This window comes from Xenopus tropicalis, chromosome 6 (assembly GCF_000004195.4).
Source record: "Xenopus tropicalis strain Nigerian chromosome 6, UCB_Xtro_10.0, whole genome shotgun sequence".
NCBI classification, from domain to species: Eukaryota; Metazoa; Chordata; class Amphibia; order Anura; family Pipidae; genus Xenopus; species Xenopus tropicalis.
In genome coordinates, this window is record NC_030682.2 from 43,470,058 (window position 1) to 43,482,755 (window position 12,698).

The 12,698-nt window shown below is 38.8% G+C and overlaps 1 protein-coding gene across 2 annotated transcripts; it reads left to right on the forward strand.

Annotated features, from left to right (window-relative positions):
• The first annotated feature begins 7,211 nt into the window (after window positions 1-7,211).
• Window positions 7,212-12,468, forward strand: prr15 (proline rich 15). 2 transcript variants are annotated; one of them, XM_031904173.1, is made up of 2 exons: window positions 7,212-7,333; window positions 11,174-12,468. In XM_031904173.1, the coding sequence occupies exon 2, from the start codon at window positions 11,249-11,251 to the stop codon at window positions 11,630-11,632; it is 384 nt and encodes a 127-aa protein (XP_031760033.1). In that variant the 5' UTR covers window positions 7,212-7,333; window positions 11,174-11,248; the 3' UTR covers window positions 11,633-12,468. The 2 variants fall into 2 exon arrangements, with proteins under 2 accessions (XP_031760033.1, XP_002933427.2); XM_002933381.5 differs by having other exon boundaries at window positions 7,214-7,634.
• The last annotated feature ends 230 nt before the right edge of the window (window positions 12,469-12,698 follow it).

Genomic DNA, 12,698 nt, shown 5'->3' on the forward strand with positions numbered 1-12,698 from the left:
CTTCCATTTGAAGCAGCGTAGGTGGGTGAAAGCAGTGAGGTTGGGGAATGCCCTTCCTAATGATGTTGTGATGGCAGATTCTGTTAATGCCTATAAGAGGGGCCTGGATGAGTTCTTGAACAAGCATAGTATCCAAGGCTATTGTGATACTAAAATGAGTATTGATGTTGGTATATATAGTTTATGCATGTGAGTGTATAGATAGGTCAGTAATAGGTTTGTGTGTGATCAGTTCACTTGGTCTTTTTTTCAACCCTATGTAACTTGAGCAAGATAAGGCTGAAATGTGCCATGTTGGGTTTCTTGGGTTGTTCCCAATAAATTTGGGGAGACAGGAATGATTTGCATAATAATAGGCTGCAATACATTTCCAGAGGGTGCCATTCACCATATAGTATAGCGGAGATTAAAAAATTGAGCGATTGATGGGAGAAACGCAAAATGAAATGCAATATGTTGCCCATTAGTAACATCACACATGGAATTCGTTAATGACCTTTTGTAACAAAATAAGGAAAATGATGACAGGTTGCTTTTTAGGAAATAGGAATCCACTATGATTATACCCAAGCAGCAGCATTAAAGATAATGAAAGGTGTTGTGTTCATTCCCATGAATTCTGAGGGTCACAGAGATACATCACTACTTGATACATAACCCTAACTACCCAAAATGATTATTTAATAGGGTAAAAGTGATTTATGTGCAGTTTTGTGCTATTACATTGATATGGCTTGCCCAAGTTACATTTGGTCACCTCAGCTCCCCCAGCCCCTCAGGCAGGAGGCATATTCCTTATCTGATAGGTGCACGGTACATTGATTTGCTGGGTTTCACTGCAGACTAGACCTTAGTGCTGGTGATACTAGTTATCAATCAGTTTCAGTGTACTTGGGGAAGGAATGTCCGTAAATCCATTTCTTACACATAGCAGGGACGGCATTGGAATCTCTGTAATGAACTCTGGGCAAGGAGCCTAGTTTCATGCAGAAGTTTTAATTTGATCCTTTACTTAGTATTTCTGAAACCTTTACTCAGTTTCAGTGATTAGAGAATCCAGGCAGAAACCCAGATAGTTTTATACAAGTCAGTAGTGACATAACTACCATGGAAGCAGAACCCACAGCCATGGGGGGGGGGGGTGGCGGGGGTACAGGGGGCAAAATTATGTGTCACCTGCGACTTCCCCCCCCCCCCCGGGATCCCTAAAGTTACACCCTGCAAGTCAGTTCATCCCAAAGTGATTTCAATTAAGCATTTCCTGACAGATGGCAATAAAAAATAGTTCACTGATAAACGCTTGCTAACTATTCATCCACATCACTGTAGTAAAGTTATTCTCGATGTTAGCAGCAATGATTGCTAAAGCTATTATGGCGTTTTGCACAGCAATTCCAAAGTGCCTAAATCTCTCACAGTAGTAAATGTAACAACCTGCAACTCCAGCACTGGAAACTGCAAGCAGGCACTTCAGGCTGATAATCTCCTGATAAGTTCAAGGGCTGGAGCTTTCAGGTATTTTACACTTCAGCTACTGCCAGCTTTTATCCATAAGTATAACATTCAACCTAGGCTATAGTCATCTTAATATACATATAGAGATAATTATGTCATTACTGGTATCACAATGGAATTATGGGGAAAAACATGGTGACTTGCACCTTAAATTGTACTTTTCATGCTGCACTTGAGTCCATTTTTGCCTGGTGCTGTACAATCTCTCTTTTTAGAGCACAACAAAATCTAATATTGTGTCAGAATACACAAGAACACTGCAGCGTATCAATAATTCATAAGTAGCATAAAGAACTTTCAGAACCTGATAGGTTTCTTTTTCTCTTGAACTCAAAGAAGAATCATACAGGGTTTCCTATTGCAGCATTCCATTGACACATAAACATTCAGTTAGAAGTTTAAAAACAAATCAGTTGTGTTGTTTTTTCCAACAACATATTGCATATGGAATATTGTCTCTGTTTTCAAGCTATTTACAAATCCCAGAATAATGTAACATATAATATGGTAAAGGCATGCTGGGAGCTGTAGTCCAGCAACGTCAGGGTTGTATTCTTAAAGCAATATTGCACAATAAAACTTTTCCTAACTTTTTCCCAAATCTCCAGGGCTGGCCGCTGCATTAAAATGCAAAAGATCCTCCAATAAGAATCCCAGTTGATGTGTATAAACCTGGCCTCCTGTTCTCTGTTCCTGCAATTGGAGTTGGGAGCATTAAGCACAGTTTCCCAGCACTGAACAAGTCTGTCCTTTATCCCCATGTCTGATTCCTGTGTCATATAATGAAGACAAAAATGACATAATGATCTCTATTTGTAAGATAAGGGCAAGATGCCTGACACAGTAAAAGAACACTGTCTGGTAATGAGCACGATCACACTGTATGAGGAAATCTGATTTCCAGATATACAAGTATTTGATTTTCACTTTGGAATTCCCCATAATAAGCAGTTTATCCAGCATTAATACCATGCCTGATGAATGTGAAGCCTTCTAGTGTAGTGTTTCCAACCATGCAGCCCAAGACACAGGAAAAAGCACTGCTTTAGTGAACCAAACACGTAGTAGCTTTTTCTTTAGTTCTTGAAATGCTACCATTTCTTGGCACACAGGATTCTCAGCTTCAGAGAAAGATGTTATCTAATATGACTGATCAGACTACAGCTTTGTCACAAGGATGGTAGGTAACCACTCCATCTTACTAGACGAGATATCTTTACTTGTAGTATGTTCCCTATATTGTATATCTCAACATCACTAGAAAATCCAGCTGGGCCATCCACAAAGGGAATGCACTGAACTTTAGGACTTTACCTCTGTAACAATTTTTCTTCACTTACAGATAAAGCAACTTTAAAGGGGATGTAAACCCTGCTGCACTGCTCAAGCAAAATGAACTGCAAGAGAATTAATCAATGAGAATGTTGCTTACCGGCACTATATCAGGAATCTTGCTGTTATCTTACATACAGTGATTATTGTGTTATTTTGGCTCCATTACATTACATTGTAATCCAACATGGGGATAAAGGACAGGAAAACTGTGTTGAAAGTAACCATAATCTACCAGTTCCCATTGTCAAAGTCTCTAAACTACAGTAACAAAAATAAAGGCAAAAGCTTTTTTTGTGTTAAAAATTATAAATTTTAAAAAACCCAATTTCCAATATTTATTAAGCAAAAAAAGAGCTTGTGAGGTTATGGAGAAGTCAATGTCCTAGGCAAAATTTAAACTGTTTGGTTAATTCGATTTTTTTCAAGGTTAATCAATTAAAAATGATGCAAAAAATCAGGCATTTGCAGTATTTTAGTTTTTTTTATCAGTTTTATTCTGTTGTGTTTTTCTATTCTGATTTTTTAATAAAAATGGTAACATTCATTTTTTTTTTTAATTTGAGGTTAATGAAGGTAGGAAAAAATACAAAAATTACACAAATACAAATTTTGATAATAAGCCTCCACATATTGCACTCCCTGCTGTAAAAGATGAAGTCTCTGAGAGGTTCCTCACTATAAATTATAGGGCTGCACTAATTCCTTAGTTCCTGGATTTGGCCAAATACTGATCCTCAAAAGATTTGACCAGAATTCTAAATTCATTTTTACGGTAATGTCCCATAGAGTGAGTCGCCCGCGACAGATCTCTGCTCCAAAATGCCTTTCCAACAACAATAGGAATCGCTGGTGGAAAGGCCTAAGCATCTCTTCAGCAGGAACTTTGTGTGGAGCGGAGATCTATTGTGGGCGACTAACTGCTCCATGGGACATTAGCCTTAATGACAACTAAACCTTAAATAAAGAAATAGGCTAGAAATGTTGTACATTATGTTTTGTGCTTCTGTACCAGCCCAAGGCAACCACAGCCCTTTAGCAGGGAAGATCTGTGCCCCCAAATATGCCCCAGTAGCCCCCCATCTGGCTGGCTAGTAAATAATACAGATTATTAGTGCATGAGAAACCAGTGCAGTTAGCATCAGAATTGAATAATCAGCCCTGTAGCATCATCTTACATGACAGGCCACCCTTATTTTCTGCTTGATAATTAGCTTAGCTTCTCAACAGCTGCCCAGAACACACTGAGCATGTGCTCATCACAAACACTTCAACAAAATTCAGTATGGTGACCCCCTGTGACAACTTTAAAGGCCTGGATTATTATTACTAAAGAGATGCTGAAACTTTGGGTTGGTGCAATAAGTTCAGTATATAAAATATGGAATTTCTAGCCATATTCATTTTTAGGGTTTAGTTCTCCTTTAAATCAAAGCAAAATTAATATAACTGCATTGTGTTTTGAACACAAATATTTACAAGTTGCATACCATAAAGGAGCAGATTTATCTGGTTCAAATATCACTGTCAGCTCCTAATACACTGGATGGGTAACTTAACCTTCTTTTATATTCAACATTTCAATATTGTATTCTCTTATTTAAATCAATTTAAATCAAACCTATAGTCTGTGAATCCCTCTAAGCTCATTCAGACATCCTCTACTACAGGGATCCCCAACCTTTTATACCAATGGGTATGGCCATGGGGAGCAACATCCAAGGGGTTGGGGAGCAACATGTTACTCACAAGCCATTGGTTGGGGATCACTGCTGTACTAAATCCCTGAAATATATGCTCCTTCAGCCAACATCACTTGTATCTGGTGTTAAGCAAACAGCATTTTACTGAGTCAGTGGCAGATCAGGATCCCTGCTAATGCAAGGCAGTATTAGACCACAGCCTACATATCTGGAATATCTCAACAGGGTATTAATAAAGTGTGAGAATATTAGAAAGAAAAGTAAACAATGCATTAGGCATTTCCAGATTAGCAAATCTTAACAAAAAACACTGCTAATACTTTCTTTTACATTGCTTTACCATCCCTTGCGTCATGACTAAGCTGACATTTACATTTGGCCATTATGGATGGGGGTGGGTTGTGAGGCAGGGTTTAAAGGCTATTGCAAAGTTTTGCTAGCTGTTGGGCTTGCTCACAGTGCACTCCCCTTGGGTTTGTAGAGAAAGAATAATACTTTCACGCCCCTAGGCTTGGCTCATTTAGTAGCCCTGTTGACATAAAGAGAACAAGATTCGGCTCAGCGGAGCAACCCTCCAACCATTACAGAGTTCCTAGAGTGAAAGTACAAATTTAAAAACGTCACAATGTGTTGCAGAATGCGTTAGCCTAATTACACAAGCAGCGCTGCTAATCTCTCTGAATGACAGGCAATTTAAATATAATCCAAAAATTGTCAAATGCAAAGCAGAACATCTGAAAAAAAATCCCTTATTTCCAGAACAGTTTTGACCCATATCTTAAGAAAACCACTGTTGCAAAGAATGTTTAAATATATTTGCAGTAAAATCTCACACTGCTTTAATTAAAATTCTGGTTAAAATAAAATGTAAATGTAGTCTTTCCAACTTAAATTCCATTGTCAGCAGAGTCCCCATCAAAATCAGGCTGTTTATATAAATATGCTGAATTCTGGCAAACATGCATTTTCGCTAAGGATTTGCAAAGAAACAGCATTTTTTTTACATTGCATATAACAGATACAAATCCACTGATCAGCACCGTCTCTGGGCTCCTTGCCACCCTGTGGTGGCCAAGTCTATGCTGCCCCCCTGCGTCTTTTTTTTGCAATGGAGAGGATTAAGGAGGGCCCCGCATAGCTAGTATAGAGAGCACAATAGTGCTTTCTGCACTAAAAGATCTGAAATTCTAAGTTACCAGGAGTGGCTTTTTACTGCCCCTGGTAATTTGCCTGGCGCTGCCACCTTTGGTGAGTTCTCAACTTGCCCCATGAGGCAAAGTGACAATCTTACCTCAGGTGGGAGAGCCCGGCAAGTTACCAGAAGCAGCAAAAAGCTGCTCCTTTAAGGGCCAGTTGTGCTCTCTGTACTAGCAATGTGGGTCACAGGGTGCTAAATTGCCCCTGGACAAACAAAACCATTTTTTTTCCAAGAGGGGCTTGTATGTGTGCCAGGGGGGGTCACTCAGAAGGATGATTAGGGTAAGATTTATTGAAAATGCATATTCGCTTTCCTAAATACACCTGAAAGCTCTGCTTGAAGACATATCCTGCAGTGCTTTACAGAGGTAACACCAGTCAGGTCTGTTTCAGCCTACTAGAAAAACCAAAATCATGGACAGAAGTTCATTTTTTTTAGCAGGTCAAATACAGGGCTTAGTCAAGGCTGAATATTATTCTAAATGAGAACCTGTTGGACTGTGTGAAAAGTGAGGAGCACAAGTGTGATTTGACTACCCTGAACAACAAGGATCACACAGAATAGCTTTACATTGAATAATACTGAACCTGGTTTTTATTTTTTTCCATAACAATGTCACAAATAAACATTTGACAACAATGACATTAATATAGAAGGTACAGTAGATGTTTTCTAAAGAATGTGCTTATCATTAAAGCACTGAAGATAAAGTGCCATGCAGAATCACAATGTGTCACTTGATGTGTTTCAAGCCTCTCTTTGGATCTTCGTTAGAAGTAACATAGAACTGAGATTAATATGTTGTGGTAAAAATTGACTCCTCATGTAAAATATTTAAAAAATTAACTCAAATACTAATTGGTTATAGAATTGGCTAAAATATACATCCAATGTAATTTGACAATAAGTACATTTATAATGGTTCAAAATAACCTTAGCAACTCAAAGAAAACACGAAGCCTCCCAAGCATTATTAGGCCCATTTGGAACACTGCGTGTTTTTAAAGTATACACTATATAAAAAGCTGGGATTGTTTTGCCAAAGCCGGTATTTACCTACTCTGCACAGCCAATGGAGGGGACCTGTTATATCCAGTCAAACCTAATATCGTGAAGGATAATCGTGACAGTTATTTGACTTTTTGTGTTAATTTATTTGACTTTTATTTTAAATTCGGGATAGGGAAAGTATAAATCATGGCAGACAGCTGAAGTACACTCGGCGGATAATGGGACTGAATGAGAGCATTTGCGCAGGAACAATGGCGAGGCCTGACTGTACGCACTGTCCAATAGTGTCAGTGGAGCGGAACAACCTGCCGGAGCCTTCGCCTTATTTTAACCTTTGTGCCGGGAATGTCTGTCATCGTGTCCAACCATTTGGCTTGCGCCCGTTTCTTTTACAGCGAATCACAGTCTAGGTGGGCGGGGCTTTCTTAGGCACCTCTTTCCACCTGCGTTGGAAAAAAAATCACCTGGGCACAGTGGGCGGCGCATTTGGAGAGGGCAGCGAGGAGAGGGTGGCACTATTAAGCTGAAGCCGAGTCAGTTCTTGTTATCTTTTAAGCTGGCAGCGGGAGCACAGGTGTGTAGCGCCTGACTCGGATTGTGCAAGCTCGGTAGAAGCAGTATATTCCGTGCGGCATATTCAGTGTGCAGAGGGCAGACAGACAGACAGACAGACAGAAGAGTGACCTGTTGCCCCGGTTACTGCCACCTTCGCTGCTGCACCGGGACCCTTATCCAGAGGAAGAATGCATGCTGCTGGTACTCCTATGCTTGCCTGTGGGATCGCTGGGATTGTGTGCGACTGTTGCTACTGCTCTTACTGACACCTGGCTCCTCTCCGGGGAAGCTGTGCGAGTCTGTTGGTGCGGAACACACGGGTGAGCAGGGGTCCCGCTGGGAGTCAGCGCTGCACAGACATGTTCGCCTATTTCAGCAAATGTGTTTGTCACAGTGGAAAAACCATAAACTAGATCAGCGCAAGGGATCATGTGGCATCCTGGGAATTGTAGTTCTCTAATAGCTGTCCCGCTTCTACGGTTTCCTACGCATGTTCTAGAAAGCCATTTAAAGTCTTTATCAGAGTATATTGGCAGGTACAGAATGATGCTGAGACTGAGAGTCTGGCTCTTTTGTGTGCAAGTCTCTTTTACTTTTGCCTTTGCACTATACTCATTAGTTATCAAGTAAAGGATGTGCTTGTAAGTAGTGAAATAGTAAGCCTGCATCCCTTCCCTCAGGTTCCCCCCACTTGCCTTTGGGTTTGGACTCTTCAATTGGCCCATAAAGCTTTTACATAGCTATCTGATAGGCAGGACACAATGCTTACACGTATTTGCATAGTTTTGGTGGCTTGTTTCACAGTGTAGTCTTATTATTATTATTAATAATATTTTGTTTACAACGTGATTCATGGAACTAATGAGGCTCTGGGAAGACATTTTATATTAATACATGCATACACATTCAGATGGAATAGTGAGGGAAATAGAATAGAAGTGGTGATGTACTGTACCTTATCATAGCAGTCACATGAAACTAGGAAATAACTACAGGGTTAGCAAGGGATAGAGCAGGCCCTAGCCCCTAAGGGTGTTGGTGACACTTGGTCATTAAGAATTCAATTTGTTGGGAACAATTCCATATTCTATCTATCGATCAATCAATCTATCTATCAATCATCATCTATCTATATTGTCCCATGGATCATAGTACATTTGGGAAGTGGATTGTTGAACAGGGCCTCTAGTAGTTGATACATCTCTAGAAAACATCATTGTTCAGCCTGCCAAGCAGAATAAAAGCAGGACCAAACTGAAAACTCCATTGTCATGTTTACTTGGTAGCAGAAATAGCAGCAAACAGAGGTGCAATACACACATTTGTAACGTATTTTTCATCTTTTTCAGCAACAAGACATTGTACATTCCCCTTATATCTTTCCTGTGCCCATTATACAGTAAATGGGCTTTAGAAAGGGTCTAGTGTTTTAAGAAAAGCAATGAAAGGAACTAGGAAGGGCAATAACTGAAGTTGTTCATTCAATTTTTATCTGTACGGGACAGTTTATAGCCACTAACATAGTCATGTAAAGTTCACTAGACTCCTCCTCGTGGGAGATATGTTGCTAGGCTATACCAGTGATTTATTATGCAAACCAATATTTTATCATGGTTGTTGTCTGTTGCGGAGCTGCTCTAAATGGGTTGTTCACCTATAACTTAACTTTTAGTATGATGTAGAAAGTGATTTTATTATTTGCAATTTCTGAATTATTTCATGTTTTGTTCTGCTGCTGTCCAGTTTAGAGTTTCAGCAGCTAGCTGGTTGCTAGGGTCCAATTTACCATAGAAACTAGGCAGTGGATTGAAAAAGAGACTGGAATATAAATTCTAGGGGCACTGAATAGAAAGATAAGGAATACAAAGTATCAATAACAATAAAATAATGGCCTTAAAGAGTTGCTGTGTATAGACAACCAAGGTCAGTGACCCCCTTTTGGGGCCAAAGAAGTCAACTAATTAAGAATATAAAAAAATGAAGATCAATTGAAAAGTTGTAAAGGTGAACAATTAAAATTGGGAATTTGGGTGCAAGATGTAGGAAGTAAGAGACTTTGAAAAGGAATCCATGTGATACCAGAAAAATTTGGGAAACTTTTTGGATTGAGTTGGCTGATAGCTTCATTTTAGCATTCAGTGAGCCCCCCTAGGTTTAGTTTAGAGTTGATTTGTTTGCTGCTGTTATTGTTCATGCAGCACTGTTATACTGTGTTGCTAAGTAAACTAAGTGTATTGCCGAAACTAAAATTGTGTGTGTGTATCGCTCCATCTCTGTATGTACACTTTCCTTCAGGCAAATTACACAACACACCCCGACAGCTCATCTGAGTCATTAGAGATGTCAGAGCTGCACAGCGTGTTTTGCTTTGGCTCCAGCATGTAACCTGAGCGTATGCAAAGAGCAAACACCACCTTACCATAGAATCAATTTCATCAGATAAAGAAGGATTTTAATGTTACTTGATTGCAAGTTTTAGGAGTTTTTAGTACACACACATCTTTAACCTGCTACGTTCTGGTACTTATATATTAGGGTTTCCTATTTGACATTTGTATATATTTTATCAGGGATTTATAATATAAAATGCAAAATCTAAAATGATTGGTATTAAACAGATTGCAGATCAATTTGGAAATCGCTAAACCTGATGGATGTGGAATTAGCTAAACCTGATATGCCTGCATTGATATGGTGATAGGATTCAGTTATTTCTGACTAAAATGGGTGACCATCGTGCACTACCTATTGCTCCAGAGCTGATTGGCAATGGTGTTCAGCCATTGCAGAATTGTATAGGGCAAAGCATCAGTGGAACCATGTCGGAAAGTCTGACCCACAGGCTGATCAATCAGAGAGCCTGACAATCAGTCTGCATGTAGCTAGTTTAAAACTAATACAGGTATGAGATCTGTTATCTGGAAACTCTGAATTACTGGAAGTCCATCTACCATAGATTCCATATTAACCAAATAATTCTATTTTTAAAAAATGAATTCCTTTTTTTTTGTAATAACAAAACAGTAGCTTGTAATTAATCCTCATTGGTGGCTAATTTTGGAGTAATTTGTTTACATTTTTTAGATTTTTTTTATTAGACTTGAAGTATGGTGTTCCAGATTACAGAAAAGCACCTTATCCTAAAAACCCCAGGTCCTGACCATTCTGGATAACAGGTTCCATACCTGAAGGAGAGAAATTCCACAAAGTCAGTTTCTCAGAGAAGCTGATGAGTTGTCACATAACTGTGAGTGCATCAGGAGGAAGGCTTGCTGTGTAACAACAACTACAGCTAATACCAGGAGCTTACTGCCCAAATCTTCCCTACAGCTTTGTTGTCACACATTTCACTTAAGTACAACCCTGGGTTAGTCACCTAATTGTCTCTGAAATATGCTTGTTCACTACATCAGCTACTTTAGAACTGACCTTATTGTGGTGATTTCTGGTTTCAGCAGGTTGTGGTATAAATTATTTGTGACAGACCTATCTGGTATTATACAGTATATTTCCTCTGTACAATTACTTTTCCATTTACTTGAACATTTTGTTTACAGTATTACAGTGAAAGGAAATTGGTGACACTAGGTATGGGGGGAGAAGAAGGGTTATTATGTCATTAAGAAAGGAAAGTATGCCTATCCCCAACCTATGGCAACCAATGGCCATGTAGCATTTTGAATAATGAAAGAAAAAATGTAATTGCTGTGGATTTCTAGAGCCTCGCTAACTGCCCTCTAATTCTGCACACCCAATTTTCTATAAATAAATGACAACTGGATATTAAAAACTATTATAATTTGTTTATACTATAAATAGCATATATTATATATTATATGTAATGCTTTTCTATTCATAGTTTGGCGCAACAAGGGAAGGAAGTATATCTAATTGTTGATCTCTTCAAATATCTGCACCGAAAGAAAGAGAAATCATGGCAGACAGTGCCACAGAGAAAAGTGGTAACTGGTGGAAATCCCTTACTGTTCGTAAAAAGCCCAAGGAGGTCTCTGTGTATAATACGCCAGTTTCAGTTGAAACAACAGAAGACAAAACCTGGGGAATTGGAAGTGGATCTCTGAGTTCGTCTCCAGGCTCCAGAGAAAACCAGCACCCAAACCCTATGTCTGCTGGGGGCACAGAACACTGTGGTGATGCCAAGACAGATAAGATGTTTAATGAGAAGACTGGCCGCAGGAACCTAAAAATCTCCCGCTCAGGGCGCTTTAAGGAGAAGAGGAAGGTGCGTGCCAGTTTACCAGAGAGTCCTAAATTCTTTCAAGAAAACCCATCAAATGCAAATGATGAGCGGCAGTGATAATCAAATACGGCCATTTCTAGGGCCACTGTATAGAAGGACTGCGGGCCCATGCAATGAGCTAACAATGGACATTTTTGGGCTGTTTTCCCAGAGCCAGGAAACCTCTTTCTCTCTAAAAGGAAAAAAATATGGATTTCTTAATGTTAAAACCATTCATGATGCCTTAAAACCACTCAACTTGAGTGCCTTATTTTGTTTATTGGTATTTTTGTCATGAGACTAAAGAACAATAAGAAACTTTTTAGAGTGAAGCTCCTTCTAGAAGATATTTTGTCTATGTAACTGGTACAGAAAAAAGTTTTCTAAGAATATTTATCATTTTTAAATGATAAAGAATAATGTAATATTTTGTGCTGGTAGATATTATAATAACATGCTGCTGGCAAATGATAAAGAATAATTTAATTGTACCTTGTGATTAGTTGCACTCCTGGTCTGGTGATGGCTGAATGGTTTAATAGTAACATAAAGAATATAGTAAGTTAATAGCAAGATGAAGAATATATATATATATTTATATTTAGTGAGTATGAGGACTGACTGAGGTCTGTATTTGCTGATTGGTGCTTGCATGGAGTCCTTTCCACTGAAGTGAATAGCATTAACATGTCATCGGTTGTTAAGTTGTGGTCGACAGAAGGACCAGATTTGTGAGGGTTAATATTACCTTAACACAGATTTAATTCTTCCCATGGGAAACAAATAGAAGTGTCAATTTGCATATTGTTAATATTTCATGATTGAGTAAAATATTTATTTTGTGAAAAATGCCTTGTTATGCCATTGAGGTTATTTTTACACATGTTAATAAAAATAAATCTCTGGAATAATTATTAAGGGATTTTTTTCCTATGCGTATAAATATAGTCCTTATAGGGTCATTTTTGCAATAATTTTTGCCCAGAACGTTTGCAAAGTATAGACTTCTGAATGCACTTTGATCTGGAACATGTTAATCGTTTTCTAGCTGTGTAATTAGGGAGGTGCTGCCATTGTAAATCAGAAAAACTTTTGATTGTGTGGTGAGCCTTGACTGCCTAGCCTCTAATATCCCTCAGCCTTG